The sequence below is a fragment of the Strix aluco genome, chromosome 21 (assembly GCF_031877795.1).
Source record: "Strix aluco isolate bStrAlu1 chromosome 21, bStrAlu1.hap1, whole genome shotgun sequence".
NCBI classification, from domain to species: domain Eukaryota; kingdom Metazoa; phylum Chordata; class Aves; order Strigiformes; family Strigidae; genus Strix; species Strix aluco.
In genome coordinates this window covers 1081704-1106659 of record NC_133951.1, presented here as the reverse complement: position 1 = coordinate 1106659, position 24956 = coordinate 1081704, and the positions used below count along the sequence as shown (strand labels likewise).

Sequence of the window (24956 nt, the reverse complement as noted above, 5' to 3'; positions counted from 1 at the left end):
GTGTGAACAGTAATTAGAGATCCCCAGAGAAAACCTGTGAGACAGGGCAGATAAGCAAATTCTCAGAAATGTTTGCATAAAAGGTACAGGCTCAGCCGGGGTATAGATGCTCTGATGGCTGTGCTGCATTGGATGCTCCAAGTCCTATGTGTGTTTTTCCACTGGAGTCGTTGCTAAAGGGAATAAAGCCTATTTCCTATGTGTGATCCTGTCCAAGCTTGTAAGCTCCTCGCTCTGCTTCCGTCCTGCTTTGCCGCAGACTGAATGAAGTCTTTGAACATAAAAGGATGTATTTAACTAGCTCAGCATGGCTGCATATCTGCTTCTTCAGCATGCCACCCATAAGGGACTTTTTCTCTCATTTTTGAGCAATTATAAAAGCCAGATTTCAACACCGCACCTTGCCCGCACGCAGACAAAGCAGAGGTGTTCGTTCTCTGCAAGGAGCTGAGCCAGCACTCGAGTGCTCTTGCAGCTTGTCTGAAGAAGTGCTATTTAAAACTCTGGTGAGCAGAGGAAATACGTGTTTTCATTCTTGCTAGTGTCCAGAGAAGCAGTAGACACTTAGAGGGGAGAAAATAGTTAAAAAAACAAAAAACAAAAAACACCAAAACAGGGACTGGGTTTAATAGAAAAAATAGTATGTTTAAAATTTATAATGCTGGTTATAGTGCCCAAGCTCATAGAAACTTCAGCCCTTCTCTCACTGTCAGTAATGGAAACTGCATGCTGAGTGACGTGTGTAGCAGCAGTCTGCCCCGTTGCAATGCAGATGAAGCTCTTGAAGACAGACTGGGTGTTCTTGCCTGCAGGTGGACAGTCCCGGCCCTATTTTTGGCCCTTTGTCTGGTGGTGCTCTTTGGGGGGCAGAGCTGAGGCGGGGGCTGGCTCCGGGTGGTGCTGGCTGGGCGTTCTCCCTGTGCCGCCGCGGCCGGGCAGCACCACCATTTCCCTGGGATCGGCCCTGTGGTTCAGCCAGGTGACGTTGTAGGCACAGAGACTTTTTATATTAGAAGAGGAAAGGGAGAGAGAAAATGCACAGACATATGTGTGTGTGTATATATATATAAGCAGAGGGTTCTGAGCATGAGACACTTTTTCCATGTTGAGTTGCCAGGCAGCTCTTTTCCCTTCCCTCCTTTCATCCCAGGGCTCATTGGTATGAAAGTTTTCCTGCCTTTTATATATTTTCTCTTTCTTTTTTTTTTTTTTTTTTTTTGTATGATGCACTCTTCCAGCTGACAAGGTTTGTAAGCTTGTGGCTATGTTACAAATCATGGTTTCACAGTTTAGGGGTGTTCTGCATCTTAAATTGGTGCTGATTTAATCCCTTTGCTTATTGTCCAACAGATCTGGTAGATGGTGAGAAGATAGTTTAAATAATACAACTGAACAACATCACCCTAAAAATCTGGGAGTTTCTTACCTGTTTGCAGGGTAGAAATCCTGATTCAAAATATAGGTGTGCTCAGATGGGGTGTGTATTGACCTGAGGAGCCTCCATGTCTCTGTTCGAAAGCTCGACAGCTCCAGCATCTGGTGTCTGAGATGATGGACACCACCCTAGAGCTGTTGTTCATCCAGCAGGACCCACCAGAGACTGAGGAGCTGCCAGACCTTCTGGGAATCCTCATGTCAGGACATGCCAGTGTTTGGGGCAGTTTCAGAGAATAGCATCCCACGTGAGGTGGTTTGCTGCATTTATTGTGTCTGCTAAGGAAAGAGAAACTGAGGCACTAATCAACTTATGGTTTCTGCATATGGCTAGGTTTTAACCAAAGGCTTGTTAAGGTGAATTCTGGCTTTTGCTGAGTTTTTGGCATACCTGGGAAACAAGTGTTGTGGCAATCACCACTTTACAAATAGGCAGCTGGGATGGCGGAGAAATTAAATGAGTTGCTGATGGATTAGAAATGCTGCTGTAGCCAGCAGGTCCTGCTGGCTTGCCTGGAGTTCGGGAGGCAGGCAGGTGTCTGAGAGTTCCTGATTACTTTCTGCAGTGGGCATGGGAATGGAGGAAACAGGTGTGTCTGGGTTTTATCTTTCAAAGTAATGTATGACGCAGGGTAGGTTAAGATGTCCTGTCTTTCTCCAGCACAGTGCATGTGCTACATTAACCACGTGCTACCCCAAAGAGTATGATGAATACTTTTTCATTAAAAAAGATGGAGCACAATCTGGATCGCTGTCTTCTGGTTTAGCATCTGCCTGGAATATGCAATGCATCCCATGTTTCAGCTGGTCTAACTCCACAACAGGGTTCTCATACAGGATGCTGGGTGCAATCTAGCCAGAAAGTAGTCACCCCTTGCTTTCCTGCCATGTTGAACACAGGAGCCGCTGCTGTCCTTGCAGCCGAGCTGGCTGGAGAGGCCAGGCACCTCTGGGAAGTGGTCTCTTTGCAGGAGCCTGTTTGCTGAGAGCTCTGCCAGTGCAGGACATATGCTGGTCCTTAAATTCCTGTGCTTTCCTCTCTCAGCAAGGAAACCTGTCTCTGGAAGTGCTGCACTTGTCTCTAGGATAAAATATCCTGGACTGAGAGGTCCCACTTAATGGTTTCAGAAGTTCTCTCTGGTGTTTCTGGAAACCCTAAATACATTTGTGGGTTTGATATGTTTGAATAATAACGTTTGACATCTTCAGGGAAAGGTGGAGGTCTCTCCTCACGTGATTCGGTCATCCTTTGATCGCAGAGATGATTGTGCATAGTAGATTGCCAACAGAAAATGTGCCTCACCAGAAGTAGAGTCATAGCAGGGAGATTGCTCCACGTACTGTATTCACATGAACTCCTTTGGCCCATTCAGTCCTTCTTCTTGCTTTAGGAATCAGCCGGACCTCCAGCGGGAGACTTCGGAGACTCAGTGACCAGACGAGTCCAAGTAAGTTGCATGAATTTCTCTCTTTGAAACTTCCTCATCCAAAAAAAAAAAAAAAAAAAAGTAAAATTGACAGAATGCAAGAGGTAACTCTCAGAAATCACATCGCCTGCCTCCTGTCCGCTGGCCATGGTTTGAAAGGCAAAGCTGGCTGCTAATAAATGCAGAGCTCTCTACGTTATAGAGAGTGAGCAGTATATATAAAAAAAGAGCAGTGTGTATAGATATTTTTTAAAAACCCAAAATATGAAAAGAGAGAGCAGTATAAAATAAAAGATTCATTACTTACTGAATAATGGATCCAGAGAGAATAATTAGAGAGCCCCATCTCAATTCAAGGGGTCTAACACAGGGCAACAGAAAGTAAGAATGGCCTGAGGTTGAAATACAGCTCTAGTAATTAGCAGCTCTTTCATACTCTCCTTAGCTATTATTTTTTATTGGATGTGGAGATTTATGGATTATATGTGCTTGTGACTAAATTTACACTCCTAATTGCAGCTTAATGTTTCTGAAACTGTTTCTGATTCATAAGGAAGTATGTGGGAGGGTTTCTTTCTTGGAAAAAGGTGTTTTCCAGCCTCAGGAAAGCAGCAGCAGAAGTCTTGGTGCTTGTGAGGACCCGAGTCCACGTGCTTCGCTTGCATGTGTGTGCCACAGGTTGGGATTGCCTAGGGACAGAGACACATCCCTGGTGCTCACCTGCATTGACCTGTCCCAAATTATCCCTTGCGAATAGAAAATTTCACTGTTCTCCTCTGAAATACTCAAAAGGAAGCTGAGACAACCCGTTTCTGGGCTTTTCCTTTTAATGGCCCCTTTGCTGGCTGTGCTAGCCGCTCCGATGGACCTGTTGCTGCTCCACAGTTCAAACGCCTGTGGGAAGCGTCTGTCTCCAGAATCGGGGTCCCTTGTATATCACAGACATTCATCTTTCTTAGCAGGTGCTCTGCTGCAGTTGAAGCCTTCCTTCACATTGCCTTCTGAGATATGTGACCTCCCCTTGGCATTGCCCCCTGATTTTCTCTGGGATGCTGACAGTTGTCTCTGCTGCTTGCTGCAATCAGCCTGTCCCCCCAAGAACCCCACTCGTGTCCTCAACACCCTGATTGGGACACGGTTGGTTCAGGGCTTCCATCCGCTCCCATCCCCTTGGATTCTCTGTCACTCACAGTTGCTCCCTCCGGGCTCAATTTGCTATTTCAATTCATCTTCTCAGCCCCCATATCCTGTCTCAGCTCCCAGATGTACTTATCAAAACAGTTGTTTTCAGCTTTTCCCTCTGTGTGGGTGGGAAGGGAAAGCCACCCTCAGGATGCCTTCCTGGAGCAGTGACTTCAGCGCTTTGCTGTATCAAGGCATCAGCACATCTGGAATGAGGTTTAGTCACAGACGTCCAGTAAGCGTGTGCTTAACCGCCCTGGGAGCTGTGACACTGCCTGCCTGGCCCCCATCAAACGCTAGGGATAAGCACAGGGACAGGAATTCATGTTATGGCTTAGACAAGGGTGACACGGCACACCGTGACGCTGTCCTGCTGCTGGGACACTTGCTGCTTTGCATCTGGAGCTTCACAGCCATGCGCTGTCACCATCTCCAACCCTAATGTTGTGATGTATCAGTGAGAGAATGTAAATATGGTCAGACTTGGCCACTGCACCCCAAACTAATGTCAAATGGCAGGAAAAATGCATTGAGTGATAATTTAGCGTGAGGTCGTGGTATTGGTCTGTGTGCTAAAGCTTCCCGTCAGAGCTGGTTCAGTCCAGAAGAACCGAGCTGCATTTTAAAGCTGATGCTACAAAACTCGGCCACCAGCACAGGAGCTGGTAGTTTTGAACTGAAGTGCATGTTTATCTTCTGCATGTGCAAAAACAAAGTTGCAGTCTCAGCCCTGGCACCGCATGTTTTCGTATATGTATGTTCAAGGACAGAAAGGGGAATTGGTACAGCTCCAAAGGTAACTGGAGTGTAGAGAATCTAAATTGAAAGACACAGCGCATTTGTTCAAGCTTGTTTTCTTTAGACTCTAATTATATACTTTTCCACTTTTTTGGTGAGAGACCTTTTAAATTTTAATATTTTTTTTTCAAGTTAAAATCAAATGAGCAGCTGAGTGCTTCAGTTTACATTGCAGTAAATATTTATGACTCCGTATAACTGCAGCTCAATTTCCCCTTGTTTTGGGTCCAAATTTTCCTCTCTGCACATCTGGCCTTGCACCCAGAAGCTTTTATTCCTGTAAAAGATAAATTGGGGTTGGGATGACTGAGCAGTGGTTGCAAGTGAAGCACTGCAGAAGGGGGTTGCGTTGGGGCTCTTTTCCACCCCAAAGAAAGAAGTGACATGCATTTCCATAGCCACCAGCTCTTGGGATCTAGACAGCTACACAGTCATCCACACGCCCCGTATTGCCTTGGGGCATGCAGTGATGGTAGGAACCTGGGGATCTGATGTTGACCTCTCTTGGAAACCTTATTCTGTGACTCCTCTTGATTTTTATTGTCCCTTTGAAAGTGGTTGTATGGCACTGACATTCAGCACTGCTTAGTGAGCAGCAATTCCAGGGCTTTGGAGATGCGGTTTTTGTTTTGTACAGGCCTGCTGCACAGTCCCAGTTAAGACAGTGAGGTGGGACTTGTCTAAGCTGGTCAATGTTGAGAGCTGAAGACTATCAGAAAGTGTCTGAGAACACTTACTTTAGAATGGGAAGAACAAGATTTTTGGAGGAACCCATATCCCCGTAGGATTATAGGGGACCGTAATTTCTTTAGGTAGTTACATTTAGGGATATGTGAATCCTATGCTGTGTCTCAGTCTGTTTTTCTTTGGCTGCAAAAGTGGAGTTCGTATCATGCATACCTGAGGAATGCCCTGGGAAGAGGGAGATGCTGGGTTAAGACGGTGTTCAGTTGTCACACAGTTGTTACCAGGGCTCTGGCTATATGAAGAGATGTCACAGTTATTGGTGTAGAAAAAACTGCTGATGTCCAGCACCCTGGAGGTGCTGAGCTAAACCTAGCCAGGGCCCATTCAGTGGAAGACACGTGGAGCTGAGCTCACCACTTGGTCCCTCTTTTCCACAGCATTGCTAGTCGTGTCAGTCCTCACCCCCTGCATCTCAGGATGGGCTGGCTCGGGCTGTGGCTCACCACGGATGGAAGCACCATCCTGGGGTGCAGCCTGATAACGGGAGCTGGAAGGACCTCAGCTCAAGGACTGGAAGGACAAGGAAGATATCTGGGTCTTGACACTGTCCCCCCTTGATTAGTATGTGGGACCATGCCTGTAGGGTTGAGTTCTGTGAGTGGTTTGGAGGCTCTGTTCAACATGCAATTAGACACAGGCAGAGAAAGAGGAGAGGAGTGGGAAGAAGCCCTTTATAAAAGGCTCCATCAGAGTTCAGAATCGCAGCCTCTAAAACGCCACCGTCACCTGATGTGGGTAGCTTAGGGCAGTATTTTTGCAGAGTTAAGAACGGTGTGTCAGGGAAGTTACTCCCACTTTGTTTTCCTACAACTATATCTGATAAATTTGAAAGTGAGAAATATTTGCTGACATTTGCCATCCAGAGCAGCGATGTGTTCCCCAGCTGGCCAGAAACCAGCCCCAGAGCAATTGGAGTGGAAGAAATCGGCATCGTATTCCTCTTGGGCAGCCAGCTGTGCTTTGTCCTTTGATTTGTTTCCAGCCTACAGTTCAGATTTTGCTAAGAGGAAGGAACTTCCCTGGCGGGGGTAATGCAGGAGGGTCCAGAAAAAGATAGAGTTTACCGATTTAGCTAAACCAGCATGTTTTTTCTGTGTAGGTGACCACAGGGAGGAGGATGCCTTCCAGTTGTGTTGCAGCAGAACTGCTCCTAGACCAGTGCTATTTGTGGGTCAGGTGCTTTGTTGGTGAGAGGTCCCAAAGGGGTGGGAGGGGAGCAGGTGCCTCATCTTTCCTGTTTCAGCCTTTGTCTGGCTGCAAGGCTGCCTGGAGCTGGCCTGAACGGAGCAGCGGCAGGCTGCCAGGGCCAGCTGCAAGTCCAGGGCAGGCACAGCTTTTCCATCCAAAAAAGACAGGGCGCTAGCAGCCCCACTTCTGCATCATCAGCAGTTGGCTGAGGATCAACCACAACTTGTCTCGGTGCTTTTTGGAAGCACAGGGCATAATTTAGAGAGGCATGAAGCTCAAGGCCAGCTATCTGGGTTGCATTAGAAAGGGGCACTCACTGATGTCATGAAACCTTCATTGGGGCAGTTTGTCTCTTGGGTATAAAGCAGAGTGAGTCCCATGCCAGGCTGTTTGGTGTTTGCGCCAGCTTCAGCACCTTGTCCACCCTTTAGGTTTGATGGTGGTAGACAGAGCGGCCAGAAGCCACAGCGGGTGGACAAGTAGGACAAGTGAGATGGCTCAGAGGTGCTGGGCATGGTGTGAGCCTGGGAGCTTTTGCTTGGGGCATAAGCTCGAGGACCCTGTGCTGGTTTTGGCTGGATAGAGTTTCTTCATAGTAGCTAGTTTTTTCATAGCAGCTAGTGAGGGGCTGTGTTTTGGATTTGTGCTGAAAAGAGTGTTGATAACCCAGGGATGTTTTCGTTACTGCTGAGCAGGGCTTACACAGAGCCAAGGCCTTGTCTGCCTCTCACCCCACCCCACCAGCTGGGGGGGCACAAGTTGCTGGGAGGGGACACAGCCGTGACGGCTGACCCCAGCTGACCCCAGGGATATCCCACACCATACGGTGTCATGCTCAGCAGATAAACCTGGGGGAAGAAGAGGGAAGGGGGGGATGTTCGGAGTGACGGTGTTTGTCTTCCCAAGTCAGCGTTACGTGTGATGGAGCCCGGCTGTCCTGGCGATGGCTGAGCACCTGCCTGACCATGGGAAGTGGGGAGTGAATCCCTTGTTTTGCTTTGCTTGTGTGCGCGGCTTTTGCTTTACCTGTTAAACTGTCTTTACCTCAACCCATGTGTTTTCTCACCTTTACTTTTCCGATTCTCTCCCCCATCCCACCTGGGGGGAGTGAGCAAACGGCTGTGTGGGGCTGAGCTGCTGGCTGGGGTTACACCATGACAGATCCCGTTGATCATGATGGCACTGCACTGCCACGCTGCCCAGGGTGCCCAGGAGGTCTCTGCAGGAGCTGGTAGCTGGCATTAATAAAAGTGGAGAGAATATAGTCTTAAATGAAAATTTCAACAAGAGAGTTCTTGTCTTACTTGTCTTGCCCAGATAGTTCTTGTCTTATTTTACTTTTCCCCGGTTAAGCCTTGCATTTTTCCTTTAATAGTTATATTGATGTTCCCATTTCATAATTGGGGGAAATAGAGCAGCAGAGAAGCTGAAAGCTGTGCCTTTGGCATTGCCTGTGAGTCTGGGGATCCTTCCCCATGGGCACTGAAATGAAAAGATGTGTGGCTGGGTGGGTGAAAGAGCTAAACATATATAGCTGTGGGCATAGCTTAAATTGGCATCATCACTTCAACAGGATCCACAGGATTTCAGCAGAATTCGCTAATTTGGGATGCTCCAAATTCATGCAGTGTGTTAAGAGTTGATATGGCAATAGATCTTGCTGTTTCCATCTCTTGATTTAGCACCTCACCCTGAGGATCATCATTCCTCTTTACACCTGGAGTCTGTAAGAGAACACCTTTAGAAATTGGTTGATGTGAGGTTGCAGGTTAACCACAATAGCGGACATAAAAGAAATGTCAAAAGCCAGGGGCTCCCTAGTCGAGTGTACATGATTACTGTTATGTAAGCTAATTCAGAGTGCTATAAAAACCATTAGGTTTTTGAGTTTTGTTTGTTGTTTTTGTTTTTTTCCCCCCCAGGGAAATGCTGCCAGAGCTGTCACACATCTGCAGCTCAGACATGGGTACCCCCACTACACAGCGTAGCCCTCTACATGTAATCGTGGTATCTGGGCAAACTGAGTTTGGGAGCCCCTCCTGTAAACCTCAGTCCAGATTATCCTGACACTTATTCCATCCTTTTTAGTTTCCCATTGCCATACTGGGATCCAGGCTGTGAGTGTGGCACTTCTGGTCCAGCTGGAAGCCATGGGGATGCACATCTCTTTGCAGTATAATCTTTTTAACATAGACTGTGCCTTTCACCTTGTCAGAGCAGCAGAGGGGTTAACCAGAGAATTGTGGTTGCAGCCTCATTGCTTTGGATGTGTCCCTAGATGAGGTCATATGAATTTCTTTGGGCAGCCTCTATTCCCCTTTGTTTTTAGCACCACACTGGTCACCCCAGCTGCACGGATCTCCGTGCCAAAGAGCGTCCCCACGCACATGCACCTCTTGCTCCCCTCGGGCTCCCTAGTGACAAGCCCTCATTTGACATGTGTCCTCTTGGTCTTTCTCATCATGAGGGTGAAGCAGCAAAGGGTGAAGCTTGGTCACCAGCCAGCCTGGAGAGCCCCTTCTGCAGCAGCACGGCTCCACAGTTCCTCTGGAGGAAATCCCAGTTGCAGGCAACAAGAAGTTAAAGCAAAAAGGCTGCTCTCGATTCAGGTGCTTGGTTTCCTGCATGGACACACGAGGACTGTGCTTGCATAACACAGACACGTGGACTCCACTCTGCCTGGGAGAGTCCTGTGGGGCTCCCACGTGCTTCAAGCAGAGATGTGCATTACTTACAGTGAGTGAAGGAGCGTAGGCGCTTGTGTGCACAGCTACGGAATTAAGGGATAGTGATGGGTGCCCTGGGCCTGTTTGCTATTGAAGGGATGCTCTGAGCACTGGTTTGTTGTCCTGTTCCTTTACAAAACCTGTGATTCATCTCCAGTCTTATGTATAGTCTCTTTTAGTCCCAAAAGGCTACCGGACAGTGCAGGTGAGTAGGTAGATCTCTTGATGCTTTCTTCATACAGCACCTGACACTATGGGCTCTGGTGTGAGGAAACCAGAGACAATGAAATATAAATCAGTAGTTCAGGAATGACCGGTGATATAATGCTCTGTAATGTTTGGAGGCTTTAGCTGCTGACTGTTTTAAGATCATGATATTCCTCACTGGAATCTGAGAGGGGTTTGTTGATGAGTCCTGACAAGGTCCACAGGGTTCTCCCAAGGAAAGGGGATGTAGAAGTGCAGAGTGCCAGGAGCAGTAGTCACTGAACGAGGTTATTTGTTGCCTCGGGACCAGGCCTCTCTGGAGTAAGCTTCTAATGCCCCTTCACAAGAACCACACATCAGCTGCAGCAGAGAGGGGGTGGGAGAGCAGGGGAGGGGAGTGACAGTGGCACATGATTTTCTCTCATTTGTCTCATTGCATTGTGAAGGATGGAGTCAAAAAAAACCCAGAGCTCTAGAGGAGAGCACAGTGTCTAGGGAGAGAGAAATATGTTTGTTATCACCTCTGTCAGCCCCAGCCCATGTCCTGTGAGGGGCATGGCCACGCTGGGACGTGGCTGACCCAAGGTGCCTGTGCAGGAGCTGGTGGAGCAGGCAGGGAGGAGCCCTCCTGGGGCTGGGGAGTGGAGGGACACACTTCCAGCCAAAGTGTCAACAGGCACTGGAGGAGTGGGGTAGCTATGGAAGTGTGTGTGTGGGGTGCAGTGTCTGATGCCCTTTCCCTTAGAAACAGGGGAAAAATGAACCAGAGGAGGAAGGAGGGCTGGTGGGTCTGGACCTGGTCTGTATGTGCTAGCTCATGCAGTGCTGGTCACCTAAGCAGCTGTGTGTGGTCACATTTCTCTCGGTTGAATACATGCATCTCTCTGTGGTGTTTATTTTTTTTTTGTCTTTTTGTTGCTGAAATGTCAGTTTGCAAATTGCTCTTGGGCTTGTTGGCAGACCAGCTCGTGGCTGCCTAACTTTCCCTCTTCCCCTCAAAGTCTGGTGTCCCTCATCACGTGGGTAGAGACAAATTCCCGAGCCCTGGCTGCCCACCACAGGCATCCTCAGAGCCTCCAAGGCCGGCGCATCCGGCGGTGGCTAGCGTTTACCAAAACCCCTAATTGTACCTTAGGCAGAGAGCACCGATTTACTCCTTGCTATATTTATCTTGTGTCTAGGACTGCAAAAGAGACAGGAGCACAGCCTTTCATGCCCTCTGTTGCAGAGAGATGACTTGTTTGTAAGGCAACTCTGCAGTTGGGTTAGTGGATAAAGCGCTGTAGATGTTCAGGGCTGCCCTGCAAGGCGTAAAGTCTCTCTGCTGAAATTTTGGTGGCTGTGAAAGCAATGAGTGAGGTCCAAGAAAAGAACTAGTAGCAAGAGGCTTTCCTGACTGACTGACTTGGTTTCAGTTTTTTGTAGTTTAATTTCTGGTCAAAAGCATGTTATGGTGCTCAGTGAAGTGTCCAGGCCTGGATAATTCTGTTGCTGAATGAAAATAGTGTCTGCTGCCCAATTCTGGAGCATTTTCTCCCCTTCAGTGGATAGGCCCTTCTTCAGCAATGGGGACTTAAGACAAGGTAAGCCAACGGGGGTGTCCTCTTGCTGCACCACACCAAAGCAGCATCTCTCTGTTGTGTTGCAGTACAGTAACACAGTGAAATCCATGCAGACAGAGCCCCTTGCCCGTAGCTGCCCCAATAGAAATATTTTGAAAATCCCTGTGTTTAGAGATTCACCTAAAGAAGGTGAAACAAATATCTCAGCAGGTCTGTCCTCAGCTGAGGTCTCCCCTCCATGCCAGAGGGGCTGCTTCAACACCCAGGAGCAGAGTGTTGCTTCCCAGAAGCCTGTCCTGCCTGTGTGTAAAGTGCCTAGAATTTGTGCAGCTTTTCAACCAAGCCGGTTGCTGCTGTTGTGCCAGTGATGTGCAGGGAGCTGGGCTCACTGTGCTGTGGCTGGGGTAGCTCTGGGACTCCTTGGGGCACGCTGTTCTGAGGATGGTGGAGGGGAGCAGTGTGTAATGCAACCTGTGTCCTACCTTATTAAATAAACCCAGAAAAAAGAACCCAAAGGTGTTTGCAGGGCTTGGTGCAATCTTTCCTCCTTTACTCTGCCTTCTTGCAAGACCCAAGTGGTAACTCTCTTGAAGACTTTGCTCCTTGATAGCTCTTTCTGCCAGGGAGGAGCTGTTGCAGTGACCTACCCAGGAAGCAGAAGGCTGTAGAGCAAATGGGTAGTGTTCAAAAGAAGAGCAAATACAGCAACACTATTGGGAACCCTGCCTTCCTGCAGCAACTGCTTGGTGGGCTATGACCACAGACCTTCAGGTATGGAGTAACACCCCCACACACACGTTTTGGGGATTCAGGCAGTGAGTTGTGGAAGATAGAGCATTGAGAGGGCAAGGCCGATGGTAGGGAAGAGTCTGGGAAGGAAAACATAAAGGGAGGATCGTGGAAGAGTTAATATTTATCTGAGACTCTCTGTGCTCTCCCGGGAGGGTGAGCTCCAGTCCTCCTGCCTCGCCTTTCACTCTGCACTGCCAGCTGCTATTAATACTTCAGCACATGAGTGTTAAAGCGTGAGCAGAAAGCCCGGGGAGGATATGCAAGGGATTTCCGGCAGTTTGAGGCTTTCAGGCAGAGAAGTTGAGAGCCAGCAAGAAGGAGAGCTCTAACAGGGGCTCTCCTTAAAGATACATCCCTCCACGGGATGGGGCCGAACCCAGGGAGACTTGTGTAGCCATCATCTCAAGGGGCTGCGTGGGCTTGGGCAGGAGGGGTGATGCTCTGCTGCTATTTTAGCAATCCCCTGCTGCAACGGTCATACATGCTTCTGGGTGGTGATGTACTCTGTCCTGGGCATGATCTTTGGCTTGGGAAAAGTAATAACTTGGGAGGATCTATGTTCCTCTGTGTTGAACAAATAGAGGTTTTCATAAGAAATAACCAGGGAGGGTCAAAATAGTGCTTGGCAGCAAATGTGGAGCAGCTAAGAGCTGCGGTCCAGGGCAGGGCAGCTCCATGTCTGCCCAGCTGGGAGAAGGGGGGTGGAGGAGGGGGGAGGCAAATTAAAAATAACTGGCAAACAGCAGGGCAGCAGCATTCAGAGGGTAAGTGCCTCCCTTGGAAAGAGGGGGATCTTCTTGATTTGATGGGTTGGTTTTTTTTTTAATGAAAAGGAGAATGTTAGCCAGCATTTTCTTTCTACCCTGTCCTCAAAGCTCATATAAATGTAAATGAAAGGTTCTTGGAGCAGTCAGCAGAGGCTCAAGATACTGTCATCTGCTGGCTGGGTCCAGCCTGGGGGTAAATGGCATAGAGGGAATATAATGGAGTAACACTTGATTGCACTGTTGGAGTTTGGACCTGTATTTCCTCATGTGAAAATGCTTCACTGAACAGAATTTGATTTAGGTATGCTCCGCTCTGCTGCGTTGTCCTCCCCCTCTGTACTCTCCTCCCAGCTCACCAGCACTGCAGATAGCTGAGCTTGTGAAAGAACTAGTTGAATCCCCATTTTTCCTGCCTCTCCAGGCCCTGGAGGTCTTTGGCTGCTCTGGCTGCTTCCCGGCACCTTTGTCAACGCAGTTTGAACCTCTGATCCCTGCACGGACTTGCAGTGTTCATCCTTTCCAGCTCGCTCAGCAGCAGGGCTGGGGTTGCAAGGTGATACCTGGCTGGTTTGCTAAAAGCCTGGTAGAAGTGGCTGTCTGTGACTGTGGGACTGCAAGTGAGAACTAGGTAGAAAAGCAAGTAACTCTTCTGTTGGATGAAATGCCACAGGAAGATAATCGCAGCATAAACATAAAGACAAGGAATTGCAAATAGCATCTACCTGAATACTTGCAGGTGTCTGTACCACGGTGGCCGCTGCTGTGGTTGGTGACAGTGTCAATAGTCTTAAATCCCCTCCTGGCTGCCCACTGATATCCTGGGCTCTGTGGCATGTCCACAGTTGGGGGTGAGCTTGTGCTGTCTTCACAACACCTTCCCTGCTTATCTACAAGTTCGTGCACAACAAGCACTTTACTGCTTAGCAAAGGACTTGGGCATTGCTGTGCTAGCCTAGGAAGGGTGAGAGAGGGAGAAAATTCAAACTGAGCCTGGAGCAGGGTTTGGTTTACTCTCTTGTGATTTCCTTCCTTGCTTTCTCTGCACCTGGCAGTGCTTCCTGCTGGCTGCCACCCGTGGTAATGTTTAAACCTGTGAGGTGGGGCGAGGGAAAGCGTGTGCACCCCTGTGCCAGCCTCGGCAAGCATGGGGTGCTGGCGCAGCAGGGCTCTTGCTTTGTTTCAGCTTCTTGTTTGCAAATGGAAATGGGGTTTATCTTTATGGCAGAGGGTGGTAGTTTCCAAAAAGTTGCTCTTGCCTCTTCCCTCTCCTCATGGCTTTGCCAAAAGACAGCCCTTGGGAGGCCTTGAACCCTGAGAAGAGAGCCCCAGCCAGGGGAGAGTCTTCTCTGTCCCTTTCCCAAACCCTGGATGTGCTTGACTTCCCACCCAACCCTTTCAGAAGTAGCATTAGAAAATGCAATATATATTATCTTTCTCTAGATAGACTTGTACAATGCACAGACAAGCAAATGTCCATTTAAACAGGCATGCAGCGAGTGTCTCAAAAACCAAGGAGGGTGGAGGACCCCCAGCACTGTAACATGCAGGTTGCTGGAACCTGCCTTTGAAAGGAGCAAACCCCTGTGCTGGCATCATGGGCATGGCATGGCCAAGCACCCCCCCTCTCAAACACAGACACCCCAGTGCCACTGCTACCTGCGGCAGGGTGAGCACTGCTTCAAATGGAGACACACAATGGCACCTTTAAAGTGAATCCACTAAAATTTGCTTGAGGACTTGGAAGTTTGAATGAGAGCATCTACCTGGAGGTTTTAAGAATTTAAAGTTCAGTTGCATTAATCATCATTTAGATTCACTTCCTGAGTGCCTCATGGTGATCTGCCCTGTGAGAAATGATGTCTTTGCTTTGTCCCTCCTAATCGCCTGGGTCTTGATGGGTTAAAGTCTACAGGCTGAAATATGTGAGCTGCCCCCATCCCTTCTTCCTTTCCATTCACCTTCTTCCTTTCTTGGTACTTCCCCTGAGCTTTTCCCTTCCTCTCCAGTGTAAGGAGCTTGGCAATAAAAGCTGCTCTGTGGAGGCAGAGTGGATTTCGTGCTGCATGGGGCTGTGCAGCTCCCCCGTGTCCTTGCTTTGTGTTCAGCACCTTCGAGGTCTTGGGCAGGAAACATGGTTTCAGACTGTTCATGGGAAAACATTGCTTATTGTCCCCTCTCTAAGGCACTGGCAGCAGGAACATGCAGAGCTTTAATAGCAAATAGTGAATGAACAGGAATTTAGGAAGGAATATAAACCTCCCTGCCCAGGGAATAACCTGCTGGGGATTAGAGAGAAACTTCCCTAAGGAATGGCCCGTCCTGGGGCTGCCTCCCACCAGCATTCTGCTGTCTGTTGTGCTGTCTGGGGGTGCTGGACTGACCCCACCACTTGGCGTTGGCTGTGTTCCTCCCTCTGGTTTGGTGACAGCGATACTCCGTCAGCTGCACTGTGGGGAAGCACACAGTCTCGAAAAGCTGGAGGTCCAGGTTGTCCAAAGGCCCCAGCGGTGCGTGTAACGCCTGGAGTCTTTCCTCTGAAGTTTGTTCATCCAGCCAGGAAACAATTTGTCCTTCTGCTCGTGTTATGGGGGGAAGGTGCCAGGCTCTGTCAGAGCTATCGCCCTTGTGATTTTTCCATGTGAACTGTGACCATTTGGGGGCGAAAAATGTTGTGTGTATGGTGCTGAGCATACAAGGGTCCTGCCAGGACACCTGGCCTTCTCTGCTGGCATCTGCCACCCTTCCTCCGGGCTGTGGGGCCTGTCTGGGTGGTTTGCCAACTCTGGGGACAGAGCCTGTGCCTTCACATCTGGCTGGGTGACTCAGGCTCCACGTTATCAATAGGAATTGGTGGCGGATGACACGGGAGGGTCATGTGGGGCAGTTTGGGCAGCGCTGTGCCCGCAGGCAGCGCAGGCACCATCTCAGCGGAGGTGGTTGTGCCGCGTCCTTGCTGCCTGCCCTGGCCGATGGCCAAGTGGAAGTTTCTGAGTGGGCCAGCCCATCGCTGCAGCCACCCATCCCTCCATCCTGGCTGGGGGAGGAGGATCTGGTCACGGGCTCCACAGGGCTGCTCTGCTCCCTCTGCACCCCTGTGCTCTGCCCAGGCATCATGGGCCAGGAAAACTGCTCTTAAATCCCACCTCTGCTCCCCCGTGGGACCAAGGAGAAGACCAAGAACTTCTGCCCAGGGTAGAGACTTTCACTATCGCTTTTGGGCTGGCTGCAGAAATCCTCCCCTTGTTGCCGCTCTGCAGTGGGAAGGAAGGCAAAGTGGGGGCTCGGTGCCAGGGCCGGCGGCGAAGCTCTCCGGCGGGTTGCACAGGGCGAGTAAACATGTGCAGCGCTCGGGTCCTGCCTGGTAGCAGCAGCAGCAGCCCATGATGCTGTGCTTGGAATGAAGTCAGCCTTCATCAGCTGAATAGTTTATGCATGAATCGAAACTTCAGACCTGGCAGGGTGGGGAACGCGCAGGATCTGCGCTCTTTTAAAATGCTAGAGCCAAAGAAGGAGGAGGGGATAGAGGAAATAGCAGGAAAATAAGACTGGGGAAGCGAGGAGAGATTTGAGAAGCTGGATGAGTTTTTCGCTCTGTTATTGCAAGGAGCCAAGTTCCTTAAGCATCTCCTGGTGGATATTAAGAGGGAGCTGTGGAGGCTGGAGCGTTCCCCTGGACACTCACATGCTGTAGCTTTAAGACTGTTTTACAGAGGACTCGGGATTTCCAGTTTTCCTGCGCCTGGTGGAGTATTTCAGGGAGTTACGGGATTTTTTGGGTCATGCACCCCTTTTTTCTTTTTTCTTCTTCCTTTCTCTTCCTCTCTTACTCTTCCTTTTCATTTCAAAGAGACAAAGCTACTTCAGTTTGGAGCACAAACATATGATCAGCACATGGAAATGTGGTAATTTGGATGCATTCATGATTGCAACAGATTGAAGAAATTAGACCAGACAAAGAGCTTTTTTTGGAAGAGGAGGAGGAGGAGGCAAGGCAAGGAGGGAGGGAGAGTGGGGGAAAGAAGGGGACGCCACCGAAAAAAGGGACGGCCGTGACACGCGGATGCTAAATATATCCTGTAGTAATGGAGAGGGACCGGATTTCAGGTAGGTTATTGATCTTTTAATATGTTATATTCTGCCTCTGCCCTCCTACCTTTCCAGCAGCTTCTGCGCTTTAAGAAGAGAAACCGCCACTCTCTGGGTGGATTTCAGCCCATTCCTTTATTTATTTCTTTTTTTGCAATGCTTCCTTTCTGCATTTCTTTTTTTTTTTTTTTTTTTTTTTCCCATCCTCCTGAGCCCTCCAGACAGAAGGTGGTTCCAGCAGAAGCCGTAGGGGGGGGTGGGGGGTGAGGGGGGAAGTGAAGGGGGAAAAAAGAAACTGCTTTCTAGGTCTGGATTTCATTTGAGTCTCTCTCTCCCCCCCCTCTGCTCCCATGTGCCGCACGGCGCGGGGGGATGAATGCTGAGCCTGTTAGCTCAGAGCTGCGAGCCGGGAAGAGGGAGGAAAATAGCCGAGCTCTTGGCATGGAGACGCGTTTCTGCTCTGAAGGTTGGCTCCTGAGTTTGTGTGTGTGCGTGTGTGTGTGTTGTGGTTCAGCTTTCTGTGCTTGCCAAAGTATCTTCCCCCGGCTTTTGCCCTCCCATCCTGCCTGCCTGGCCGGGTAGGGTCTGCCTGTGTGTCCGTGGCTGTTGCCTGCGCAGTGCCGGAGTTGGTGGCCGGTGACCCGGTGTGTGCTACACCTTGCTGGCCATGCGTGGGGGGGATGGAGGGGGGTGAGCGGAGAAATGAATAACTCCATTTAATTCCCCAGCTTCCCTGCAAATCCCGCCTAATGGTGCATGTCTGAGTGGTTCCAAAACTGCTCCTGGGTACGTTGAGCTGTTGGGGAGCAGTGTTGCAGCGAGCTGCTGTGGGATGGCCACGACTGTGACCATTTGCTTCTAGCAGCAGGGAGAAGGGACAGGCAGCTTGGTGTCACCTATGAGGCTCACTCCCTGCATGCGTGAGCAGGATGGCCAGGATCAAAGAGGGGAAAGCGAGGGAGGGTGTCTGTGCCAAAGTTGGCAGAGCCAGTGTGCTGCAGCCCAGTGGTGGGTCTCCCTCCTCCTGCCCCCCATGGCACGGTGCAGCTCACCCTCCTCCAGCATGGCAGCCCCAGGGAGGCACGAGGCCCAGGGAGGCCTTTTCTCCTGGGCGTTCCCAGCCGGCTGCTGGGCATCGGTGCTGGGAGGGAAACCACAGGGATGAGAGGAAACGCTCAAGCCAGGGTGGAGCGAAACTGTGGCCAGAGAAAGCTGCTCCCATGGCTGGCCCATACCAGAGCCACTGGGCCCCGTCCGGGGACGTGCCGAGAGCACCCAGTGCCCCTGGATGAGGACTTACCTGCAGGAGCACCCTCCGTTCCCCACTGCCTGTGGAGAGTGCGGATGGCACCGTCTTGTCCCTCTCCATCTCTCTTGCTTGTGCTTTCTCCTCTGGTTTGAGCCACTTCAAAGCATTCCTGAGAGCTGCTCATAACTCAGAGCCTGGTGGGTGTTTCAGCGGCCCGGGGCTGTGGGCTGGATAGCCTCTGCTGCTGTGTGCAGGCCTCTGCTAGGCAGGGATGGTTTGGTCCCACTGTGGTTTGGCCTTTCACATCTCCTGTTACATCCTCAGTGCAGCGCTGGGCCCCTTCCCTCCACACAGAGGTGGTGGGGGGCTCTGCAACGGGTCGCTGGTGAGAAAGAGGACTCCCTAGTGATGTGATCGTGATCCATGGCTCTTTGTTCCAGAAAAGCATCCAAGGTGGGTTTCTCTCAGCCTTGAGCTGCGCATTGTGTTCAGCTGCTGTGAGGAGCAGAGCCGTTGTGCCCGGGCTGGCTGTCACCCGCTCCCCAGGCGTGCAGCACCCGGGGACCCCGTGAACAGGAAGACCCCAGGCTAGTGTCTTTGTGCAGAGGTGGAAGAGCTCTTGCTAACCCAGGAGCACGTTTGGAAAGTGCTGATGTCCGAGTGTGTACGTGTTTCACTGACCTCTGCTGGAACCAGCTTTTCTGGGGGTGGTTCAGCTGGGGCTGAGCTGCAGGCAGCAGGCAGGGCACGTGGGTGTGCTCGGTGGCCTGGGCCAGGCAGCAGTAAGCGTGGTGTGTGCCTTCCCCTAAGGTGGTTGTGCCCAGGGGCTTGGTGTGGGATGATGAACCCACGGCTGCTCTGCACTCACTCAAGCACGAGTGGGTTGGGTGCTGTGTGGGACCCCAGAGCCGTGTGGGCCATCTCCGTAGTGTTTCTGATATGTGACTCCAGCATGAAATATGGGATGGGGGAATAGATGGGCCAAAGACCTGATCTCGGGTCTTCTCCGTGGGTCCCTGCTTGGAGGGGTCAGCGCAGGCAGGGAAAGCTGCTCCACTGGGGCAGTGCTGGAGGAAACGCTAAATCCTTGTGTGGGGACAGAGGAAAACCGTGCTCAAGAAGATTCTGGGCACAAAAATGACGATATGACCAGGTCACGCTGTTGGCTCCCAGGTCCGTGGCGCAGCGTGGATTCTCAGGGCCAGCTGCTCGGCTCTCACTGGTCCTGCTGCTGCGGCTGCGCTGGCCGATGTGCTCCGAGGGTCTCGCGGGGCTGCAGGCTCCGGCACTGCTGCGCTGGGGTAGGAGAGGAGCTGGGGGCAGAGCTCAGCCTGCCCCGGGCTCTCCTGCTGCGGCCGTGCAGGCAGCGCTCCCGACACGGGCAGCGGGACAGACAGGGCTCTGGTTTTAGTGACTAACCGAAAGATGACTCAGATGAAAGAAGATCTGTGCAGTGCTGGGGGCCACGTCCCCGTCACTGTTCTGGCCCTAAACATGCTTTTCATTAATACTCTGCTGTGGGTGGGAATAGCTGACTCCTAAGCTGAGCGTGGGGCTGCCGGATGGGGCGAGGGCACCCCAGGGTGGGTGGGAATTAGGCCTGGCCTATTCTTTGAGGGCTGTTTTCCCAGAGCTGCTGGAGCTCAGCATGTCCCATGGGGTCTCCTCTGCCCAGGCAGAGCTCAGGCTTTGCACAGAGCGGTGTCCCAGATCCAGGATGCCGTCTCTGAGGATGACAGGCACCTCATGCTTCAGGGGAAGGCATCGAAGGTGCGAGGTGATGCTGTAGGTCTGCATGCCAGCTCCGGGGCAGTGAGGGTCTTCCCCAGTCTCCGTAACAAGGTACCGGTTTCAGGTGGTGCCTGTGGGTGCTGGTGTAAGAAACACAATCTCATATAACCTGCTAGTCCCTTTTAATCTGGCTAAACCATCTCTCACACATTTCTGCAAGCTAATACTGCATGAAAAGGCTTACCTCTAAACTAATTTGTTTCCAGGCATCCTTCTCCAATGGTTTTGGCGCCTAGGAGCTGTGGTCTGGGGCTGCTGTGTTCCTCACATCTGCCCCCTTCTCTCTGCCTTGCCAGATTGCTTTGGTGGCAGCGGCCTGGAGATGGCTCTCCTGTCTTTCCCTAGCAGATGGCTCTTTTGACTAGTCCAGATCCTTGTACAAAGCCTTAATTGTTACCGCGGTGGGGCCTCTTACCTCTTCTTAAAAGAAAAGGAAGGGCCTGCAGCACCCTGAGCAACGGGGTTTTCATTCCTGTGATGATGGGGTGACAGGATGGGTGCAACTGTGATGGGAAAGGAGATCTGATCTCCCAGGTAAATTATTCATGTCACTTCTGAAATTGCACTGTGAAAACTCATTTTAAGAGTTAACAAATGATGATGAGTAGGTGATTGTAACACCTGACTGCAATGAGTGGCATGTGTTAGGCAGGCAGCTGGGAGTGCTGTAGGTGCCTGCAATATGCTGAGCTCCAGAAAGAAGGATGAGCTGTTTATTAACCCATTGGTGATCATTCGTAATCTTTCAGTTACATATCCACTATGGATATGCTTGTGTGTGCATACTCGTACAGAGTTTAACATGGTTTTATACATCATACTACGTACCTAAATGTTTCGAGCAGCAAGGAGACAGGTCCTGTTTGCAGCGTGCGGCTTGCAGAGGTTCTGCAGGCATCAGTGCTCAGACTAAATGCAGCAAGACAGAGCATCTTCAGTGGTCCTCAGAGCCACCTGGGAAGCACCACGTGCCTGGACTGAGCAGCAGGAAAGGAAAGTAGCAACCCTGTATGTGAATGCTGGAGGTGTGAAGGGTTTTTGGGAGGGAATGTGCTTGTTTCTTCATTTTTTTAATAGAAGTTAATCTTTAAAATCCATGTAGCAGGGCAGAGGGGTTGGGGTTGCTTCTGATCACTCTGTCTTTTCTGTCTCGGGTGTCTTGGTGTCCCTGCTGTTCCTAGGAAATGGCAGATAAAAGCCTGACATATTTCTTTTTAGTGGTCTTCTCACAGCTATACACCTTCTTTTACCAGACATTTTTCTTTTTCATCTGGCTTGCAGCATGTCACACACATGGGACACTGGATCATGCATTTACAGTCTGGATGGTTCTACCTCCTGTTAGATCCCACTGCATTCATCAAGCTCTGGCACCCAGGGAGACCTTCCTGTCTGTCCTGCCTTTGCTGGTGGCTGTTGGTCAGTCCTTAGCCCTCCCTTCTGCTGTCAGTGTCCCACGGCTCGTGTCCCTGCCTGGTGCTGACCCCTGTGGCTTGCTGCAGCGTGCCATGCCCTGTCCCCTGAGGCAGTGGGCTTGCGTGCAATGCACTGTAAAAACTACCTGCAGCTTTTTTCACCCGCGTTTCTTGTTCAAGCATTTACCTTCATCCTAGTTGTTCTGTAGTAACCTGTTGTGACTGCGGGTTTTGGCTCATTTAATAGTAGGTCCATGCAGGCCCTCTCTCAGGGAAGGGTTTGGGTTTCACAAGGCTGTGAAGCTGCCTCTGCAGAGGTTTGTGTTTGCAGCGTGCTCTGTGCTGCTCCCAGCCTGCTCTTGGCTGCCTGCTCCTGCCTGGCCAGCGGATGCATTCCCGCAGTTGTCTGAGGCATGTCAAGGTATGAAGCATAATCCATTTCCTGATGTTTGCTCTTAAATCTGCTGGAGTTTCTACTCATCTCCATTAAATACAATCCCGTTGTGGGGCACAACTTGTCTCTCACCTGACAGCACAGGTAACTCTTCTCGACACCGCTCTGTTGAACTTGGCTAACCCCGGGGCAGGAGCTCCTTTGCTGCCTGCCCTCCTGCCTTGTGCTTTGCTGGATGACTCGGAGCCTCCCAGCAGAGCGATTCCCATGCTGCTGGGGTGAGGGAGGACGTTTCTCATGCAAGTCAGGGCGCTTCCAAGGTCCAGCATACCATAATGCTGAGTAGGAGCAAGTACGTAGTTAGGGAAGTATGTCTGGGTCAACACATGTCTTCTGTTGCCTTAATGATCTCAGAAGCACAATATCTATGTCCTGTTGGCTTCTCCATGCGGTACTTGCAGCTGTAACTAATGGACAGAGTAATTTGTTAGAGAGCAGCGATGCCTCATGCCGTGAGCGCTGTGGTTGGGCTCAGGGCTCTGAGCCGGCCCCTGGCATCCTGCGGGCAGTAGGGAGGGTCAGTGAGTCCCATTTTAGGAGCAGTCTTATACCTGAGAACATTTAGGTGAAATTTCTTGCTCTGCCCCAAATTTTCTGTAAGTCTTTGGGAAAAGGCATTTGTGCCCCCATTACCTTTGATTTTTTGGGTAAGAATCTGGTGTTTGGGTCTCTGTGCTGAAGCTCTCCGTAGGTGAAGGAGGGATCGCAGCAGTGCCTGCCTGCGTGGGGGAGCTCAGAAGTGCAGTTGGAAACTCGAAGCTGTTCTGACACTGCAGCAAAGGGAGTCGTGAGGCTCTAAAACAGATGTGTGCATGGGATCTGAAGCTGTTCCACCCCGACTACTAGCGCTTGATGGCTACTCTGAGCAGCTGATGGAGACAGCATCCCTCACATACACGCTTAACCAATGTCCATGGACAGTGACCCCTTTACACTGAGTTTCTTCAGCCCACTGCTGCTTCCCAACAGCTCTGTTTGCAAGGGCAGCTTCCTTCCTAAGCACCAACACTGAAAATTAATTTCCCCGTGGTCATCTCTGAGTGGGATACAGCACAGTCTCTGCCTCTCCTCTAGCACTTCAGGCTGCTGCTGTTCTATTTATTTGTCCTGTGCTAGCACCCGGGCACCGCATCCCCGGCACAGGCAGACCGTGAGCCCTTGCTGCTGGATGGAGCTGCTGTTTGAGTGGCAGTTGAAGTGAAATAGCCCTTCAGTGTAATGTTCAAAAGAGCAATGGGATGCTGATGCCAAGAGTGTTGTTAGAGACTTATAAACAGCTCTGTTTTGTGGCTTGGGGAGAATGGGTATGATTTTACAGGTGAATAAAATGGATTAGTTTTACAAGCAATAATCACGCAATAAACCTGAAAGTGCATTTTTTCATAGAATCATAGAACAGCCCAGGTTGGAAGGGACTTCAGAAGATCACTTGGGCCAGCCTTTCGTGGGAAAGGGAGCCTAGATGAGATTGTCTAGCACCACGTCCAATTACATCTTGAAAACCTCCAGCAATGGGAACTCTACTCTGTCCCTGGAGAGGTTGTTCCAGTGATTGATTGTTTTCACTGTAAAAAATGTCTGTCTTGTATTAAAATGGCGATTTTTAATTTTTTTCCTTGGCCTGGTCCACGTCCATGTGAAGTTGTTGCTACATAAACAGGTATTAATTTTGTGATTACATCATTAACAGATACCTTATAAACTAAAGCAGTCATTCTTGGAGCACATTCTGGTTTCTGGGTGAAACCAATTTGGAAACTGATAAGCATGATTGCTTGGTTGCAGGATCTGTGGGGGAGCCTGCATTAGCTCTACAACATCTCCAGGTTGCAGTTTTAACCACGAACTGGCAGGAAGGTTGTAGCTTGAGGCTCTGGAAATAAAGGTTTGTTTGCATTTCACTCCTGGCTGGCAGATTTGGAAAATTAAACTGTATCATCAAGACAACCAAGTTTGATCTCTGGCACGCTGGAGCAGAGGAATACCTGTATTTTGGTTCTTTTGTTGTCTGAAATGTTGATTCTTCAGAATGTCATTGGGTTTGGAGAAGTGGGGGCAAGGCACAGAAATGTGGGCACCCTCTGATGTGACTGCTAATAAAGGTATTGGTCCATATATTCAGAAATTACTCTCTCCCTGACTCCCCCCATGCTGGGCTCTCCCTCTGTGGCTTCCCAGCATGGGGCAGCATCTGTACGTGCCTGTGGCACCCCTGTCCTGGCAGCCCACCCTCTGCCAGCTGGCGCTGCTTCCCTGCATGTAACGCTCTCTCCTTTCCTTCCCCATGAGTGCAGAACATGGGTTTTTTTTATTAATTTCAGATGCTTTTTCTTTTCAGGGCTATGTGCTTCAAGTTCTTGGTCATGGTGCTGGAACAGGGGCTTTGGTGATGTAGGAAAGACTTTGCTGATGAGGAGGGAGGTTGACATTGCAGGTTTTGGAGCTGAGGGCACGTGCTTGGTGGCTGCTGGACGTTTTCTGAGCACCTGATCCCTTGCCATACAGGGAGCACCAGCCCTGCCCAGTGTACACGGGATGGAGGGACTCAGTGGCTGAGCACAAAGCCAGAGCCTTTGTCAAGGGCAGTGTGTGCTTTGAGTCCATCTGGGTGGTTTAGGGAGACAGATGAAAAGAGTTAAAATCCTGAATGCTTGGCAGGGGTGCTTGCTTTGAGGGACACCTAGGAAGCTGGAAGGCAGCTCCTGGGAAGTCGAGTGATGTGAAATTACAGGTTGGGAAGCCTTGGTCAGGACTTGGAGCCAGGCTTTGATCCCAGGGCCCATTTCTGCTTTACCATCAGACTGGTCAGAGCAGCCGCGTTGGGTAGAACGTGAGCTACAGCAAGTCATGGGCTCCCTCCATTTTGCTGTCTCTGAGATGTTTGCTTGGACTTTGAGGCTTGGGCAGGTCTCTATTTGAGATCAGGGGAACAGCCTGGTCCTGTGTGAGGGTCTGTATCTCTGCACCTTCCACAGAAGCACCTAGTGCTGACCAGTCCGTGAGCTGATGTACCAGCTGGTCCCTGGCTCTACCCAGTCTATAAGCAAAGAACTTTCAAGAGCTTCTGATCTAAGCAGGGCTGGACACACAGAGCATTGTACTGCTAGTATCTGGCCTGGTGGGAATCCTGG

General features: G+C 50.4%; 1 protein-coding gene across 3 annotated transcripts in view; it reads left to right on the top strand.

The window, feature by feature from the left end:
- Positions 1 to 24956, top strand: part of SEPTIN9 (septin 9) — a 144815-nt gene that overhangs the window by 23216 nt on the left and 96643 nt on the right. The window contains exon 2 of one of the 3 annotated variants that reach the window (XM_074846940.1): positions 2826 to 2882. In XM_074846940.1, coding sequence (XP_074703041.1) covers positions 2826 to 2882 — 57 coding nt within the window. Of the gene's footprint in view, positions 1 to 2825; positions 2883 to 16322; positions 16935 to 17075; positions 17383 to 24956 lie in introns of those variants that run through there. The other 2 variants (XM_074846942.1, XM_074846939.1) reach the window with 2 other exon arrangements.